Genomic DNA, 19,944 nt, shown 5'->3' with positions numbered 1-19,944 from the left:
GAGCTCAAAGAGCAGCTTTTGTACAGATATCTTTTAAATGATAATTCCTTTAAATTACACAGATTGATTTGATTTGTTAGGAGTATCTTGTGCTTTCTGTTACCTGGGAAATCTTGCTGGAAATCTGATAATTCTACACTTTGCTATGGATTAACAGTTCTTATTCTTGTTATATTGGAATATGTATTGGATCTTTGTGCAATAAAACCTGTATAGGTAGATAGACATTGTCTGCAGGAAATACTCATTTGTCTTTAATGACTATCTTATTTTTCCGTTAATGTGCAGATTTCATGATGCAAAAGAATAGCTCATTCTAATCAGTTGCAATACAAATTCACAGTAGCTACTCTACAGCTCTGCCATCAGGAAATAAGTAATCAGCAGTGAAAACATTTGAACACTTGAGAGTAATCTTATCTGTGAAAACATAGTAATACACAAATCAGATGGTCCTGATCGATCCACACACACAGATTGTAAATTCGAATCCAATGTATCCAGTTCTACATTTGGCTATTATAGTATCTTACTGTTTGCAAGCATTGAATACAATCTTTTACTTGATTCAATTCTTCCATTTTCAATTTCCCAGGATTTTAAAAATACAACTCATCATTTTTCGTCTGATATTAATGTGTGTCGAATGGCTTTTTTATATAAATTCTGATTATACTGAATTTCAGCAACATGCAAAATATAAATAATTCATTGATTCATCTCAAAACATCAAGACACAAAAAGCCTGCCAAACACTGGAAGCTCTCTGTAGCTCAAAGCACGGAAATGCACACTTTTTTTTCCAGATTTTCTGAGTGGATGGAGGAAAAAAAATTCTACTTTAGGCAGATAGCATTCAGCAGGTCAGAGATAAGGATAGTACCCAGAGTGATTAGTAACTACTCTCTTTAAAACATATCGTTAAAAATTAATCTGCAGGAACATGAAATACAGAATAATAACACAATCAATGGGATCAAACAGAATTATTAATACATCAACTGAATCAATTCTGTATTGCCGCCTGCCTAGTATGTTAGTAATTATATAAAACGTGTCACACAGTAATGATGAGATTAAGATCAGGCGCGCTCCCAGAGAGAGTTCTGGTTCTTTTATGATTCAAATCCCAACATTATTTTACATCCTTATTTGAGCAGTGAAGTTAAATAATTTTATGAAAATTAAGATGAGACAAAGCCATTTAAGCAAAAAAAAGTGAAAGGTTATCACTTGTAAAACTTCTATAACTTCCTGTTCAATCTTCAAATGTAAAAATAACAGTTTACAATTGTAAAAATACACCTCCTGGATCGAAATTCTCAGGAGAAATTGGTCTTCCTCAGCACTGGAAACAGGGTTTGATTGCACTGGCCTCTTGTTACATTCCCACTTGAAATTCCGCTCCAATTATGCCAAGGAAACTGAATATTGGATGGGCCAATTAGCAGGCAGCCGATATGCTACTGAAGATGAATTTCTGCACCACCATATTATACAAGCACCACGGAACTCAGGTAGTTTTACAGAATTATTTGGTTTACAGTAGTGTTATTTACAGAGGACGTAAAGTACAAACAACAGAATATCTGTTGCATTGACTGCACCCCTTTGATACAGGCTGTCATCACCCTTTCCAAGGTCTACCTTTCAAACACTCGTGGATTTCAAGCCCAATGGAAGTTCAATGGTTACGACGTCGTGTCCTCTTTGATTCCTGCTGCCTGCTGCAATCAGTGCTGATGTACAGTTTGTGCAGTCTTTTGTCATCATCAATACTGAAGGGAATGAGGCAGCCCGGAAACCACAAAGTTTAACACACAGAACAAGTTTTGGATTGAGCCTTTTCTGCGGCGGCGGCGGCGGCAGCAGCAGCTAAATGGAGAGGCAACGGAAGAGAATAAAATAATACGAGGTCAAGCAATGAGAGAGGATAACCAGTTTTGAACAAAACGAAATGTTAGTGCTTCGAGGAGCAGTAAGGTGTGAAAGGAGCCTTAGGGACTGATGTGCCATTATCATCACGTTCTTGGTATCCTCATATTGCTGCATTGCCCAGATTCTTTTTTTTGTGTATCCTCATGATTTTTGAGTCTTAATGTCCAATTTTTTTTTAGTGGGATGTTGGTGTCTTGGGCAAGACAAGTTTTTATTGCTGTCAAACTGAACGTCGCTCTGCCATTTCAGATGTCAGTTAAGAATCAATCACATTGCCATAAGCCTGGAGTTACATGTAGCCAAATAAGGATAGGATGGCTGATTTCCACACAGATAGAACATTAAGAAACCAGATGGACTTTCACAACAATCACTGATATTTCTGAAGTCATCAGTGTAGTATATAGACTCACAGCAAAGTGGTTACCCTTGAATGCTCTCTGAAACGTCTAACAAGACAATCAATTTAGGGACAAATACGGATGGGGATTAAATGCTGGTCTTGCCAGCGAAGTCTGAATTTTATGAAAGAACAAAAGCCAAAAAATATTTATCCACACCATCTTCCTACAACCTGTGCAAGTAGGGGTGCATTTCAATATAATTTATATATTTTCAAAAGTACAATCAGTTCCAGAACAAACAGATGTCTTGTGGTGGAGTGGGTACCATCCCTACTGCTGAGCAAGGAATTCTGCGTTCAAGTTTCATCTCAGGATTTGATGGCCAAGGAAGGTGCATTCATAGTGTGGCCAAACAGGATGAGTAGCAACATGCAAACCTACCATCTTCAGTTGCTTCATCGATGACCATCCTCCCTATCATAAGGTCAAAAGTGGGAAAGTCCGCTGATGATTGCACAATGTTCAGCACCATTTGTGACTGCCCAGTTACTGAAGCAGTCTATGTTGATATGCAACAAGACCTGCACAACATCCAGGCTTGAGCTGATAAGTGGCCATTCACATTCATGCTACACAAATGCCAGATAATAACCATCTACTACAAGACAGAATCTGCCAAACTTGCTTTGATGTTCAACATCAGGGGGAGGTTATAATTGACCAGAAACTGAACTGGAGCAGCCATGCGAATGCTCTAGCAATACGAGCAGGTCAGAGGTTGTGAACAATGTGACAGGTAAATGACCTCCTAACTACATAAATCATGTCTACAGTTATTTACAAGGCCCAAGTCAGGAGTGTGATGGAATTTCACAGCTTGCCTGAATGTGTGCAGTTCTAACAACACTCAAGAAGTCAATACCATCCATAACAAAGCAGCCCACTTGACTGGCACACCATCCACCTGCTTCAACATTCTCTCCCTCTACCACTGGCACACAGTGACAGGAGTGTGAAGCATCTGCAGCTACTCACCAATAATTCTTCGACAGCATCTTCCAAAACATGCAACCTCTACCAGCTGGAAGGACAAGGGTAGAAGGTGCTGGGAATAGCTGCCTGCAATTCTGCTCAACATCACACATCAGGCTAACTTGGAACTCTAATGCTGTTTCTTCACCGTGGTGAAGTCAAAATCCTGGAACTCCCTCCTTACAGTACATTGGGTGTCACAACACCACATGGTCTGCGACAGTTTGAGAAGGTGGCTACCACCACTTCCCAAGAGCAATTAGGGATGGACATTAAATGCTGGCTTAGCAAGTGACCCCCATATGCCTTGAAATAATTTTTAAAAATATACCTAAACATATGGTATTGGTTTCAGTAAGAGGAGGAGAGATTCCATGTCATGATGGAAAGAATGGTGGACCCTCAACCGTCACTATCTACATAGCCACCCTATATTAAAAAATGTTGCTACATCAACATGGACTCTCAGAGTAAAGTGTAACATACCACCCCCACTATCACAGAACAAACATGCTAAATGCAGTATTAAGGACAAAATGTAAAAACAACAAAGAAAGCTTCAGTAAATTAAACTGCTTCTAGGACTATGATGACTTTCACTTCACTTAGGGACTAATAATTTTGTATAAAAGTGAGCAGACTTTCATATCGTTACTCTGAAACATGAGTTTAAGAACGCAAGGGCCAATGAATAACCCAGACGCTCTCTGAAACAACTTCTGGAATGAAAATACATGGAGGCCTAAGGTTTTCCCATGTCTGATTACTCCCCGAAGCTGTAAAGCGTTTTCCCCCTAACCTTTCTTCGCTGCGAGTTCTTCTTCTTGCTTCTGCTTTGCTTCTTGCAAAGCTTTCACCTTCATCTCATGTTCATCAGCAAGTTGCTTCCATTCTTTTCTGTTGTTGAGTATACCATCAAGCATTGGTGTGATCGTCTCATGAAAACGAGAGAATTCCTGAAAGAAAGCAAGTGCGGCCATAAAACTAGATTGGTACTACAGCACCTGACTAACAATTGTATTGAGATTTCTTTTTAAAAACATTAATCTTGTAAGAATCTGAAATATTGAAATTGAGAAAAATGTCTTCCTTGTTGAAACACTGTATTCGTTCAATCAGATTATTCTTAAAATTTGCATGGACAAAGTTACCTATGCTTCATATTTTTTCAATATTGAAAATAGATAAATCAAATATTTTCCTGTGTTATTTTGAACACATCAGCAAATAAAACAATTGAAAATGTTCAAATTAGTTCCTCACACTCACTCCAAAATAAACCATAGTTTTACAGAGATGTTTTGAGTAAAATATATGAGTTTAGACTGTGGTTTTGCCATAATATTAGAGCATGGTGCTATTAATCATCATTTCTGCTAAGAAAAAGTAGCTTAGAGTCATAGAATCCCTACAGTGCAGATACAGGCCATTCAGCCCACACCCACCCTTCAAAGAGCATCCCACCATCTCCCAGAATCCCACATTTACCATAGGTAACTCACCTAGCCTACACATCCCTGGATACTATGGGAGAATTTAGCATGGTCAATCCACCTAACCTGCACATCTTTGAACTGTGGGAGGAAACCGACATATCTGGAGGAAACCTACGCAGGGACAGCGAAAATGTGCAAACTCCACACAGACAGTCGCCTGAGGCTGGAATCAAACCTGGGTCCCTGGTGCTGTGAGGCAGCAGTGCTAACCATTGTGCAGCTTGGCTGGTGACCAGAAGGGCCCTCCCTGTCAGCTTCTTCAAGTTGCCTGAGGTAGGGAAGAAACCAAAGCAAGTCTACAAAGACTTACAGTGGTTTTGTTGAAGTTCATTTTCAGAACTTTGTGCTCTACAAGCTATTCCCAGGGAAGCACACAGAGATAAATAACAACTTCCAGTAGAACTCATCAACTCAGTGAAAACATGTTCTTTCATTGCCTGAAACTTGCTTGGTTTTCCAGTGCAAAGAGTGGCCGATGACCAAGTGTTGCAGCCTGACACAGTCAAAGGTCTAGGACTCTGTGTTGAAAGACACACTAAAGCATGGAGTAGCTGCTGCAAAGGTTCAATGGGAAGGCCCATTCCCCAAGCCCTCTCTGTCCCTGTAGTACACTGAGAGATTGGAACCATATAAAACTCCTTTAGCTATGAAATAAATACTATAATTGTAAATTATAAATACAGCGAAGCAGCTCAGAGCGTCACACACTGTCGTGAAAACAAACTGTTTTGCACTTTTGACCTGTTATGTGACGTACCTGTACCAAGTTTATGAAAAAAGTTTTGTTTGGCATAAAGAAGTAAATTATTTGGTTTGCTTATGATCAGTGGTGTTACATTGTCCTGAGGTACTGCAATGGAGCAGATGTGCCAGTACCAGTCCATATTAACACCATTCACAGTATTTTGTCGACATGATTAGTTAGATCACCCGAAGTTAAAATTGCTGTTGTGGGATTTTTTGGCATGGCATTAGTGTCACCGCCACTGATCCAGAAGACCCAAGTTCAAATCCCACTTGTCCGTGAGTGTGTCTAAAATGTTTGATTAAAAGATATAGCTTCTCGAATGATGCAATTGGTCTGTATGTGTTACTCATACAACACTACACAGGTGATTGAAATGCGAGGGTTGTGAGTTCAAACCTCACTTGTAATGGTTTTGTGGTACTGTGCTAGTATCTAGGCCAGAAGACCTATGTTCAACAGGATCAAAACATTGAATGTTCTCAAGATGGCATTTGATATAATTCTTAGTGCTAAAGGCATCGAAGGCTATGGGGAGAAAGTGGGAATTGGATTAGAATTGGAGTATTGAGTTGGATGATCAGCCATGAATGGTGGAGCTGGCTCGAAGGGCTGAATGGCCTACTCCTGCCCCTATTTTATATGTATCAATCCCATCAGTCCTATTGTATCTGAACAGATTGATTGAAAGTATCAAGGGCAACACATCTAAATGAATGGAGCTGCATCTGTGATTAAACTAACTATTGCAAAATGTCAATCTATATTTCTGATGCCAGAAAGCGGCTTCAAGATTTTAAATGAACTCACTTCCAAACATTGCTTATTGACGATGAATTGTCAATAATTGATTTTGAACAGAATTTAAATGTTTCGATTCACACCTGAACCAAAAGCTTCAAAATCTCCCCTTCCCCGACTGCATCCCAAAACCAGCCCAGCTCGTCCCCGCCTCCCTAACCTGTCCATCCACTCCTTCCACCTCAAGCCCCACCCCCATCTCCTACCTACTAGCCTCATCCTGCCTCCTTGACCTGTCTGTCCTCCCTGAACTGACCTATTCCCACCCTAACTCCCCACCTACACTCACATTTACTGGCTCCATCCCCACCTCTTTGACCTGAGTGTCTTTTCTCCACCGATCTGCTCCTTTATCCATCTTCCATCCACCTCCCCCTATCACTCTATTTATTTCAGAATCCCCTTCCCCTCCCCCATCTCTGAAGAAGGGTCCAGACCCGAAACGTCAGCCTTCCTGCTCCTCTGATGCTGCTTGGCCTGCTGTGTTCATCCAGCTCTACACCTTGTTATCTCAGATTCTCCAGCATTGGCAGTCCCCACTATCTCCGAATCAAAAGCTGAATGTTTGCCTTTTAACATCTAGAATACATTGCGCCCATTAGAAAAGTACATTTGTTTAAGGCAGTAATTAGAAAGGAATCATTAAAGTAATGACAAATTATTTTCAATTCAAGCTCCTTAGATGTTACAAGAGAAATGATACTGTGAATCATAAAGCATATTTGAAATGTATACCTTGTAGACAAACGTGCACACAAAGTCAATGAAACCAACTTGAAGTTTGGGGAGTTCATCTGCTTTGTTCCTGTCCATCATTGGCTGGGATTTGAATTAATAAAAAGGGAAAAAGTTATAACCTGTGAGCATTGAAGACAGAAGAGTTATGTTACTTGGAATCCATGAAACACATTGCACTGGATTTAGTCATCATGGCCAGGTCCTGTTAATAGGCCAGAAACCAAGTGGCAATCCCCCTTTGCAGTCTGCTGCAGAGAAGATGGCACCTTGTCAGTGGCAGACTCCATGATCACAGTTGCCTTCCCCCCGGAGCTGCCAGGTAATCAAAGGGCCATTAGCCTCAACAGTACCACTGGGTATGATGGCCACTGCTGGAACTGCACCTGGAAGAACAGGACACAACCGAAGGTTTGACACGCTCACAGTAGTAGGTCGGGGATGGTGAGGCAAGCCATGGCAAGAAGGTTGGAGGAGGGTGTTGCTGGTGATGCCAAGTGACACATTGCAGTAGGGGCTGCTGGAGATCTCTGCACGGGGGTGCTAAACAATAGCTGAACAGGAAGTACTCACTTACCAACCTCCTGATTTAATGTTAGGATGCTAACTATGGTGCTAACAGGCCTTTGAATTAATTGTCTGCTGGGCAGGAGGACCTGTGAGCTTTCTCACACCACTTCACAGGGCCCATCTTTCTACCACCGTTGTCCAGGCTGACGCCACAGGACTGGTAAAACCCAATCCATTATTTCTAATCCCAGTCAATAGATATTCAATAATTATGTAACTTAAATCGTTTCTGACTTGACATAAGTCTGGACTGAAACTTGGATTCGGGCTCTTGGCTTCAAAGGAAAGATGGTTTAGGCCATGATCTGTAAGAAGTCTTTAAAATGATGAAGGGATTTGAAAAGGGAAATATTCAAAACGGGTTATAACCATAAGGTTTCATAAGAGAATTCAAGTGAGACTTCTTTAGGTAGACATCTCTTAGAATGTGAGACTTGCTGCCAGATGGGGTGCTTGACACAATCAGTATGGATCAGTGCCAGGGACGGCAGTGGTGGGGATGCATCTGGGCCTGGGGATAGGAAAGGCCTGTGTCTTAGGCCTAGGGGCAGGGCCACTGGCGCTCTGCTTGGGTCAGAGGTAAGGCCACTAGGTTCAGGTTGGGGCAGGGGTGCTCTGCTTGGGTCAAAGACCGCACTCAGCTCAAGAAGCAGCACAAGGGACTGTGCTTTCTGTCCCTGGTCTAGATGCACCTGAGGGAAAATTATATGAGTAGGTAAGGGAGAAAGGACAACAATGTATACTGACAGAGTGAAATGAAGGAGGATGGAAAGAAACTCGTGTGGATTCAACCAGTACAGACCAGATGGGCTGAATGATCATATTATGCTGTTATGCTGAAGAGCTTGGGCATTGCTTCTTACTTACAATGGGATTCTGTTGTAAGACAGTTCTTTCCAAGTCACCCTGTTCCCAGAATTCAGCTGCGACTAACAGAGCCACCTACAAAACAACACTCTGTGTCAGTACATCTCTGAAAAGATCCAACACGATAAATACATTTACCTTCTTTTTCCACCTCAGCAGTGCTTTCCCTTGCTTTGCTTTCTGTTCTAGTCTGAACCAAGCCTGTATAATGATGGGTAATTTGATAGTGGGAACTAAGGACAATGCCAATCCTGCTCTCATTCATGGGTAGTTACTAGTTAGCAATCAGGAGTGGAATAATTGGCTGACTGGTGCCCCTCTTCCAACTGAAACCACCTGCATTACTGCTTGTATTTTTCTTGGTGAGATTAGCTACTGTTGGACTGACCAAATTTTAACAAAAAGCTGAAGATTGGGAGGCGGTGGTGTAGTGGTAATAACATTAATCCAGAGACCCAGGTTAATGATCTGGGGAACATAACTCTGTCCTCTCCACAGATGTTACCAGACCTACTGTGTGTCTCCAGCATTCACCGTTTGTGTTTCAGAATTCCAGCATCTGAAGTATTTTGCTTTTATTCTGATGTTCTGAGGACAAGGGTTCAAATTGTCCTGTGGTAAGGTGAGGTAACTTAAAAGAGAAAGTCTTGCAACACAGTGGTTGTGCGCCTACCTCTGGGCCAGAAGAGCTGGGTTCAAGTTCCAACAGGCCATGATATTTGTCATTATGTACCTAAACAGGTTGATTAAAATAACTACAGTTTGATGACTCCGTGGTGTGTTTTTTCAGGTTTTTTTTTTAAGTTTCCCTCATTTTCAGCCCTCCCCAGTTTATGCCTCAGAACAAAATACAGCAAACAACCTACTCCCAGACCACAGTAATACTACATTTTAAGTGAGATGCAAGAGAACTGATTGGAGTGATTGGTCTTCTGATCTTTACTCCTAATGAACAAATTCAATCCTTCCCCATCCTTGCAACCACAACATTTGATGTGGGCATTATTGGCAAGGTTAGCATTTATTGACCATCCATGATTGCCCTTGAGAAGATGAAGAGTCACTTTCTTCACCACATTTGAGTTTTCAGTAAAACTTTGGGACAAATGAGCCACTTCAGAGGGCAGGTGAGAGTTGATCTCATTGCCTAGCAGGTTGCAAAGTGTTCTACAAAGTAAGCTTGAGGTTTAAGAAACTAACAGAGTTTAGCCATTGAGGGATCCTTGTACTCAAGGACGAAAGCACCAACAATAATAGGACTGCAGGTTCATGTTGGATGAAGGTGTTAATGAATATGTGAGTTACATTACCAAGCAGAAGCCTTACATTAATGGGAGGTGTCTTCTGCCTAATTCCCCTTTATTGTCCCTCACAGTTTGCATCTACGCTGACACGTGTTGTAATTCAAAGCCCTTCACTCCTCTCACTGCAGTAGACCATTTCTGCCTGTGATAGGTGATGGGTACCCGAAGAATCAATGATTAAGCTGCACTGCTTCAAACGGATTGGTGCTTTCTGCCACCCTCCCTCTTACTAAATACCCAGCGTTTGTTGTGGACTATTGAAATATTATGTTTCAATCTTATTTAATCATGAAATGACGATATTTTAAGGAGGTTCTAAGGACATAAGTTTTCTATCCCTCTTTCAAATATTGACCAAGCCCTGTCTATGAATAAGCAATTAACCCTCAACCTGTCAACTATTTTGTGATGCATTGGCAAAGAGATTGCAAAACATAAAGATGCAAATTCAGATGCATGGCCTGGCTTTGCAGTTACACAATGGCTTCTTCATTCATGTAAAACATCAGATACAATAATGCCCCACGTCATGACAGGCCCATTATAGATGCAGATATCAACAATTACAAGCAGCTTCCAATCAGGTGGCCATCAGAGTGAGTTCTGGAAAGTATGAAAAGTTGTTTCATCTGAGAACTCACCTTACTCTGAACCTCCCAGGGTTTAGCAATTGCCGATAAGTCACACCCTGTCATCATCATGGCCCTGAATGTGACAAGAGCAAGATTAAAGGTCAGTGATTTATTTCCATAGGGTTGGACCATCATTACACTGGAATCCAGCTACGATTCCTCAATCACCAGTGCAGTGATTGTATAGAATATGATTTATAGAGTTATAGAGTCACACAGCACAGAAACAGAACCTTCGGTCCAAACAGTCCATGCTGAACATAATCCCAAATTCAACTAATCCCACCTGCCTGCTCCTGGCCCATATCCATCCGAACCTTTCCTACTCATGTATTTATCCAAATGTCTTTTAAATGTTATAATTTTATCCACATCCACCACTTCCTCAGGAAGTTTTTTCCACGTACCTTCTGTGTAAAAAAGTGGTCCCTCGTGTCTTTTTTAAACCTCTCTCCTCTCACCTTAAAAATGTGCCCCCTAGTCTTGAGAACCCCCATCCAAGAGAAAAGACAACTACTGTTAACTTTATCTATATACCGCATTATTTTATTAACTTCTATAAGGTTGCCTCTGATCCTCCTACACTACGGTAAAAAAAGTCCTAGCCTATCCAGCTTTTCCTTATAATTCAAACCTTCCATATCTGGCAAAATCCTGGTAAATCTCTTCTGAACCCTCTCCAACTTAATAATATCCTTCTGATAACAGCGAACAGAATTGGACACAGTATTCCAGAAGAGGCCTCACCAATGTCCTGTACAACCTCAACATGACTTCCCAATTCCTATACTCAAAGGATTGTGCAATGAAGACAAGTGTGCCAAATGTCTTTTTAATCACACGGTCTATATGTGACGCAAACTGCAAAGAATTATGTACCTGAACCCCTCGGTCCCTCTGTTCTACAACACTACCCAAGGCCCTACCATTAATTATATAACCCCTACCCTTGTTTGTTGTACCAAAATGCCATACGTTGCGTTTATCTAGATTGAACTCCATCTGCCATTTTTAGCCCATTGATCCATTTGATCAAGATCCCTTCGTAATCTTAGAAAACCTTCTTCACTGTCTACTATGTAACCAATTTGGATGTTGCCTGCAAACTTACTAACCATACCTGATCCAATCAGGCAGCCTGGCTAACAGATATAAACAAGGGTCTCAGAGCTCTGTTCACTCCGAGATCTGGCTCAGAGGAAGCCAGGCCAGTGTCAAGTGCTATACATATGTGAATAAAAGGTGACTTGGTGACAGACTACTAGCCTCTGTCGAATTATTTCGGAAGTGAAGAGAGAAAATAAATATGCTCCTGAAGAAATTTGCATTTTATGGGATGTAAGCATCACTGGCTGGCCAGCATTTGTTGCCCATCCTTAGTTGCCCTTGATAAGGTGGTGGTGGGCAGCCTTCTTGAACCACTACAGTCCACCTGCTGTGGGTTTAGCCACAATGCCATTGGGAGGGAATTCCAGGATTTTGACCCAGTGACAGTGAAGGAGCAGTGATATATTTCCAAGTCAGGATGGTGAATGGCTTGGAGGGGAACCTGAATGTGATGGTGTTCCCATATATCTGCTGCCATTGTCCTTCTTGATGGAAGTGGTCATGTATTTAGAAGCTGCTGTCTGAAGATCTTTGGTGAATTTCTGCAGTGCATTTTGTAGATAGTACACACTGCTGCTACTGAGGGTTGCTGGTGGAGGGAGTGGACGCTTGTGAATGTAGTGCCAATCAAGTGGGCTGCTTTGTTCTGGATAGTGTCAAGCTGCTTGACTGTTGTTGGGGCTGCACTTATCCAGGCAAGTGGGGAGTATTCCATCACATTCCTGGCTTGTGACTTGTAAATGAGGGACAGGCTTTGGGGAGTCAGGATGTGAGTTACTCGCCACAATATTCCTAGCTTCTGACGTGCTGTTATAGCCGTTGTGTCTATGTGGTGAGTCCAGTTGAGTTCCTGATCAATGGTAACTCCCAGGATGTTGATAGTGGGGGATTCAGTGATGGTAACACCATTGAATATCAAGGGGCGGTGGTTAGATTGTCTCTTATTGGTAAAGGTCATAGCTTGGCATATGTTTGGGGTGAATGTCACTTGCCACCTGTCAGCCCAAGCCTGGATACTGTCCAGATCTTGTTGCATTTGGATATAGACTGCTTCAGTATCTGAGGATGGTGATGGATGGTGCTGAACCTTGTGCGATTGTTGGTGAACGTCCCCACTTTTGACCTTATGATGGAGAGAAGATCATTGATGAAGCAGCTGAAGATGGTTGGGCCAAGAACTCTACCCTGAGGAACTCCTGCAGAGATGTCCTGGAGCTGAGATGACTGACCTCTAACAATCACAACCACCTTCCTACGTGTCAGGTATGATTCTAACTGTCGGAGAGTTTGTCCCCGATACCAATTGATTCCAGTTTTGCTAGGGCTCCTTCATGCCACATGCAGTCGAATGTAGCCTTGCTATCAAGAGCTGTCACTCTTACCTCACCTCACCTCTCGAATTCAGCTCTTTTGTCCATGTTTGAACAAAGGCTGTAATGAGGTCAGCAGCTGAGTGGCCCTGGCAAAACCCAAACTGGGCGTCACTGAGCAGGTTATTTCTGAGCAGGTGCTGCTTGATAGCACTGTTGATGACACCTTCCGTCACTTTACTGGTTGAAAGTAGACTGATGGGGCGGTAAGTGGCCGAGTTGGATTTGTCCTGCTTTTCAAGTACAGGACAGACTTGGGCAGTTATCCACAGTAGTGTTGTAGAACAGAGGGACCTAGGGGTTCAGGTACATCATTCTTCAAAGTTTGCATCACATAAAGACAGGGTGGTTAAAAAGGCATTTGGCACGCTTGCCTTCATTGCTCAGTTCTTTGTGTATAGGAGTTGAAAAGTCATGTTGAGGTTGAACAGGACTTTGGTGAGGCTGCTTCTGGAATACTGTAGCCAGTTCCAGTCGCCCAGTCATAGGAAGGAGATTATTAAGCTGGAGAGAGTTCAGAAGATATTTACCAGGATGATGCCGGATATGGAAGGTTTGAGTTATAAGAAAAGGCTGGAAAGGCTGGGACGTTTCTCAGTAGAGTGTGGAGGTTGACAGGTGACATGATAGAAGTTTATAAAATGAGAGCTATAGATAGAGATAATGGTAGTTGTCTTTTCCCTAGGATGGAAGATTTTAAGATTGGAGGCACATTTTTAAGGTGAGAAGAGAGAGATTTAAAAAAGACAAGAGGTAAATTTTTTAGAGGGTCGTTCACATGTGGAATGAACTTCCTGAGGAAGAGGTGGATGTGGTACAATTACAACATTTAAAAGACATTTGGATAGGTATGTGAATAGGAAAGGTTTGGAGGAATATGGGACAGGAGCAGGTACTTGGGATTAGTTCAGTTTGAGATTATGTTTAGCATGGGCTGATTGGACCTAAGGGTCTGTTTCCATTTTGCATGACTCTGTGATTCTATGACTTAAAGGGGGAGGGATGTAGCAATGGTAATGAGGTCAGCCAGGTGGATCTCATAGAATGAGTTCCCTAATTGGTCCAGATTAACAGCCCCAATCAGGGAGCCCTGGTGGACAGATAAACAGGTGTCTCAGAGGTTCTGTTCACTCTGAGAGCTGGCTCTGAAGAAGCTGGACCAGTGTCAAGCGCTACACATGTGTGAATAAAGGGTGACTTGGTGGCAGGATGCCGACCTCTATGGAGTTTTCAACCAGCAGCATCTTTTATAAGATATTAAAAGGCTTTGCTTACATGACAATCTCTTTCTTGGTCGTTTCCAGTGACATATATTCCACCCAGGCTGTCTCTTCCTCATAGGTTTTGGACAGGTCGACAATCTTTTGAAACATTGTTCTTTTTCTGTAAGAGTGAAAAGAAAAAAAAAACCTGTGACTTACATAAGTGCCTTTACAATGAACCTCACCTACCCTCCAATAAGATAAGGTCCATTCTCTGACAAACTGAACTCTGTAACCTGGCCTCCTCTCTGAATTACTTTATTGGAAATTTCTGCCTTTGATAATGTGGTTCTGATTTTTCTTCTCCATAAAATGACTGCATTCTCTCAAAACCAGCTGTGTAAAAATTGGAGACAGCGAAAAGCATACATTTTTAGAATGTACTATGATTTTTTGTTTACTTTATTCAATTCTAATAAACTTACCTGCACAAAATTGTCCAAGTGCAGTATGGCAAGGGACTTTTCTCTACCAACGTAGTAAAGTCCAAAATCTAGTGAGATCTCAGCCCAGATGCTGCTGGTTTGAGAGAATGTACCCATACTGCTTTATTGATAAACAATGCTTGCAGTAACTGGTTATTTCAGAGGTAGTCTTGGGAATATTAGATATGCACATGAGGGAGAAAGGAATAGAAAATTATGCTGATAGGGTTAGATAAATAGGGATGTAAGGATGTTTAAATGGAGTATAGACATCAGCTGGCTTGAATATCACATTTCTGTGCTGTTAGTTTCACATAGTAATAGATAATACTGTAAGGTTGCAAGAGTATAATCCTACAGACAACAAATTCAAGGTGCAAATCAAGGTTTTTTATACATGTATTTTACATCAGGGAGATGAACATCCATATTTACGAGGATTTTAACTTTGCTAGGACAACGGCACATTTTAATTATACCATCATTTCAAAGAATAAAGAGGTTCCCTGAGTGAATGAGAATGATTGTGAAAACACGACATTTATGTGCAACACAGTGTGGAGCTGGAGGAACACAGCAGGCCAGGCAGCATCCGAGGAGCAGGGAGGTTTTCTGAAGAAGGGTCCTGACCTGAAACGTCAACTTTCCTGCTCCTCTGATGCTGCCTAACCTGCTGTGTTCCTCCAGCTCCACACTGTATTGTCTCTGACTCCAGCATCTGCAGTTCTTGCTATCTCCGAGTGATTTACAACATTTAGGTGGTCTCCTGTGCTCTAAATTTAAGCTGCTTCCATGAAGTCCTGTGACTATCTGTGGCGACAGTGTCAAGAACAGACAGATAGCATAGCGAGATAAGTGGAGGACTCCTCAAAGACTGTTGAACTTTTAACTTATTCCTTTATTTTCCTAGTTTAAACTACGAAAGACTTCAATATTAACTAATACCTGATTTCTTTATTTTTCTACTTATTCTATGAAGTAATGCTTAACTTTTTAACTCCCGTTTCTCTACTTTGTACCTAGGCTTTTTGTGCCTAGCTACCTTGGTACCTAAGATGGTGCCATCTGTGGTGACATTATACACTTTTCACTGTGCTGCTGTACTTGAGTACACATGACTATAAAATCCAAATCTAATTAAATGATAATGCCAAGTGAAGAGTAATGATGAACTTAAAAGTCGTCCAGCCCAACTATTGTCACGTGGACCTGCTAGTAGAACCGTCCATGGTACGCTCTGTGTGAAACCACAAATATTGTCTTGGCACATGACTCCTGACCACCAGGTGGCCTCACTTACAAAAGTAAATTGTCCAAACCTGACAACTGCAAACGAAACAATTTTGAAAGATTTTTGCACTAGGCAGGTTTTACTTCTACCCATGTTGACAGAATGTATAATGACAAGGCAAGGAGACTATAATATATTTTTTAAACGTGTGATAAATAATTAAACCTTTGGTACTGCAAGAACACATGCAGCTTAAGTTTTTAAACTGTAGCATTGTGAGGCAACCGCAAGCATTTAATAGCTGAAGTGTGGAGGGGGCAGCCTATTCCAATGACTTAATCTGAACTATCCACATCTTTTCTCCCCAGCACTCTACACACCATCACCACCACCACCCCCCCCCCCACCCCCCAACTCTAGTATTAATACTGCCCACCCCACACTTCACATCAGCTCTGATGAAGAGTCATCTAGACTCAATGTTAGCTTGCTCTCTCTCCATGGAGGCTGCCTGACCCGCTGTGATCTCCAAGCTTTTATTGTTTTCAGCACAGATTCCAGCATCTGCAGTAATTTGCTCCTACTGAGGTCATGATGTTCCATTGCAATGAAGTCAAAGAATAATCAAGCTCTCACTGTCTTATTATCAATCCAGGGCTTGGAAAAATAGGTTTGGTTTTATAATAGGTTATTTAAAAATAGGTTTTGTTCTTAAAAGGAATGACAATGAACCTTCAAATGGAGATGGGCAATGGAACAAAGGCCATTCTGAAGAGCTGCCCCAACGTCAATGGCCAAAGGGATTCAGACAATTGACTGCTGAAAGCCCCCTCAAAATGAAGAGTATCAAGAAGGGGCAAGCTCAGGGGCACAGAACTGTCCTCGTCAAGCAGTCCTTATAAGTCATGGAACTCTACAGGGAGCTGTCTTCTCCATAAGCAGGATGGACCAGACAAAGAGGAGGAAGTCCCAGGAGAGAATGTCTGGAGAGCACAATGCTTCCTTCACAACTTTAACAAGACTGACAAATTCTGCACCAACAGCCCTGTGTCCTCTGATGCCAGTGAACCATCCCCAATTATCACAGTGGTACACTCCCTTTTATCAGATTAACTTAATGTATCACATCTAAATTGCTGCTTCCTAACAAACTCAATAAACTAAGCAGAAAATTGCTTACAAGCGGTCATTCACCTATATTTAGGTAACCATGATCACAAGCCCACAAATGTAACAGGTTGTAATCTCCTGACTTTAAAACATTTTCTTCCCTGAAAAGCTGCGCATTTAGCTAACAATTCTCTGCTGGCATGTTAAAACCAACAATCAATTGGTGAGGGAGGAGACCAGAGGTCAGTCCTCATTTAGTTTTAGATTTTATTCACAGGGTGAGGCATTATACAGTTAGAAAACCTACAACTCACTGCCACTGTCATTAAGCACCTCATAATATGTATCTAATGACAGACAACTCCCTCATACATACTTAACCTTAATTTATGCAATTAACATTTCCACCCCTCTCCATCATGTGATCTGAAAGGTCTCAAGAAGGTTATTGGTAAAAAAAATTCACAAAGATTCCAGGACCAAGGGGTCACGGTTTAAGGATATGGAGTCAGCCATTTAGGACTGAGATGAGCTGAAATTTCTTCACCCAGAGAGTAATGAGCCTGTGGAATTATTTGTCTTACAAAGCAATTGAGGCAAAAAAAAAATGTTTTCCCAAGAAGTGTCACTATCCATACATTCACCATAGTACATAATCTCTTATGTCACAAACAGAAACAGAAATTGCTAGGGAAACTCAACGACATCCGTGGAGAGAAAACAGAGTTAATGTTTTGAGTCCAGTGACCCTTATTTTGAAGTAGAAACCTCCAAGTATCTGCGGTTCTTGGCATTATTTTAATCTATGATGTCAGTTTTGCAGTCTTTAGGATTGTTTCTTGCAGCTTAAAGCTGACATATACTGAGATATAGCCTCGGTGATTTGCTTTTTGAATTTCATGATTTCTACAGCAGAAGTCTACAACAGTTGAAGGAAAATTTTTTTTTTTGGCACCTGCCTTGAGCTTATAGGCCCTTGGTGATGCGACACCTTGAGTATTGTGTGCAGTTTTGGTTTCCTAGTCTGAGGAAGGACATTTTTGCTATGGAGGGAGTCCAGTGAAGTTTCACCAGACTGATTCCTGGGATGGCAGGACTGACATATGAGGAAAGACTGGATCGACTGGGCTTGGACACACTAGAATTTAGAAAAATGAGTGGGGGGGAATCTGACAGAAACATATAAAATCCTGACAGGACTAGACAGGCTGGATAGGGGAAGAATGTTCCTGATGTTGGAGAAGTCCAGAACTAGGGGTCACAGTCTAAGAATAAAGAGTAAGCCATTCAAGACTGAGATGAGTAAGAATTTCTTCACTCAGAGTTGTGAACTTGTGGAATTCGCTACCACAGAAACTGGGGCCAGTTTGTTAGATATACTCAAGAGGGAGCTGGATGTGGACCTTGCAGGGATCAAGGGGTATGGAGAGAAATCAGGATTTGGATACTGAAATTGCACGATCAGCCATGATCATATTGAATGGTGGTGCAGGCTCGAAGGGCCGAATGGCCTATTCCTGCACCTATTTTCTATGTCTATGTTTTAATCACCACACTGTTGCATTATCCCCTAAAGACATACTCTTAATAGTTATTTTTGAAATGGTTTCACCAGTTTCCCATTGTAAATGATACAATCATTCACACATACTCTCAGAAGCACTCATATATCCATGCAGATATGCATGGATGCTGACACACCACAAACATGTTCACAAACACATTCCCACATATAATAAAATCAGAGTCAATGATGTATAGGCTCTGAAAAATCAGTGAGGAAAGCCCCATATCTTCCATGGTTGAGCTGGGATTAATGCCCTGGTGTCTTCCGTTGTATAATGTCTCATGGGCATTACGTCAGAATACCTTTTAAGAGACATGCTCACAATATCATCATTATATCACAGGATGTGGCCTGAGAGTATAAAGATCTCATATGGCTCAGTGGCTAGCACTGCTGCCTCACAGCGCCAGGGACCCAGGTTCAATCCACCCTCGGGTAACTGTCTGTGTGGAGTTCTCCCCGTGTCTGCGTGGGTTTCCTCCGGGTGCTCCGCTTTCCTCCCGCAGTCCAAAGATGTGCAGGCTAGGTGGATTGGCCATGCTAAATTGCCGATAGTGTTCAGGGATGTGTAGCTTAGGGGAGGCGGTGGGTCTGGGTGGGATATTCTGAGGGTCAGTATGGACTTGTTGTGCTGAAGGGCATGCTTCCACAATGTAGGGAGTCTATGATGCACAACTGGAAGCATTCTGCTGTATTACAATCTAAGGTTTATGTATCATTTTCAGCTGTAATACACATCTGTTGGATTGTTCAATATCACAGTATCCATGCCCAGTTTTGTATGTTATGAGGGATAACAAACGTATTGCCACACCACGTAAAACACTAGGAGAAAAATCACACTGCAGTTTGCAGTGGTGGCTGTCTATATGTCTAACAATATCTTGGTGGTAGATATTCGGAAAACTAATCAAAAACCAACCAGACCAGGGTTTGGAGCATCAACAAGTTTAGCAATCAGCAACAGTTTCTATGATTATATATCTATAAATAAGGCATTAACCACCAACAAGGCCGAGCTAATTAAATTTTTCAAGATAAAATACATTCTGATGATTTCCTCAATTAAAAATAAAAATAAGCTGCAGTCCATGTTTGAGCTAACATACATTGCTGCACAATACCGAGAGCTGGGAGTCCTAAATGCTTTCTTTCTAACAGTTGATAACAAGAGTAACAATCTTCCATAACACCTGTGGAATCTCGTTCTTAAAGAAGGAGCATTTTTAATTTCCACTGATCAAGGGGTATTTTAAAATTTACACATAAAGGTACAACTCAATATTGTTAAGTTTGTATCAGGGATAACAGAAACTTCACTGTGGAATGGGGATCTATTGACATTCTTACTGATTTGCAACTGCTCAAACAATGCATGCTGTTCTCTTTTATAGATGAAGCAATAGAT

General features: G+C 41.6%; 2 protein-coding genes across 3 annotated transcripts in view; both read right to left on the bottom strand.

Annotated features, from left to right (window-relative positions):
* LOC109918329 overlaps positions 1-19,944 on the bottom strand; it is an 859,583-nt gene that overhangs the window by 661,270 nt on the left and 178,369 nt on the right. The window lies entirely within an intron of this gene.
* Positions 4,109-19,944, bottom strand: part of LOC109933353 (rod cGMP-specific 3',5'-cyclic phosphodiesterase subunit beta-like) — a 77,610-nt gene continuing 61,774 nt past the window's right edge. For both annotated transcript variants that reach the window (XM_048602100.1, XM_048602092.1), the window contains 5 exons: positions 14,217-14,324; positions 10,474-10,537; positions 8,529-8,603; positions 7,092-7,175; positions 4,109-4,270 (listed from right to left, as the gene is read on the bottom strand). In XM_048602100.1, the coding sequence (XP_048458057.1) occupies positions 4,109-4,270; positions 7,092-7,175; positions 8,529-8,603; positions 10,474-10,537; positions 14,217-14,324 (493 nt within the window). The remainder of the gene's footprint in view (positions 4,271-7,091; positions 7,176-8,528; positions 8,604-10,473; positions 10,538-14,216; positions 14,325-19,944) is intronic.

The sequence above is a fragment of the Rhincodon typus genome, chromosome 1 (assembly GCF_021869965.1).
Source record: "Rhincodon typus isolate 14 chromosome 1, sRhiTyp1.1, whole genome shotgun sequence".
In the NCBI taxonomy this organism is placed as follows: domain Eukaryota; kingdom Metazoa; phylum Chordata; class Chondrichthyes; order Orectolobiformes; family Rhincodontidae; genus Rhincodon; species Rhincodon typus.
Note: the sequence above shows the minus strand (reverse complement) of the source record. Positions and strands in the feature narration are given on the sequence as shown.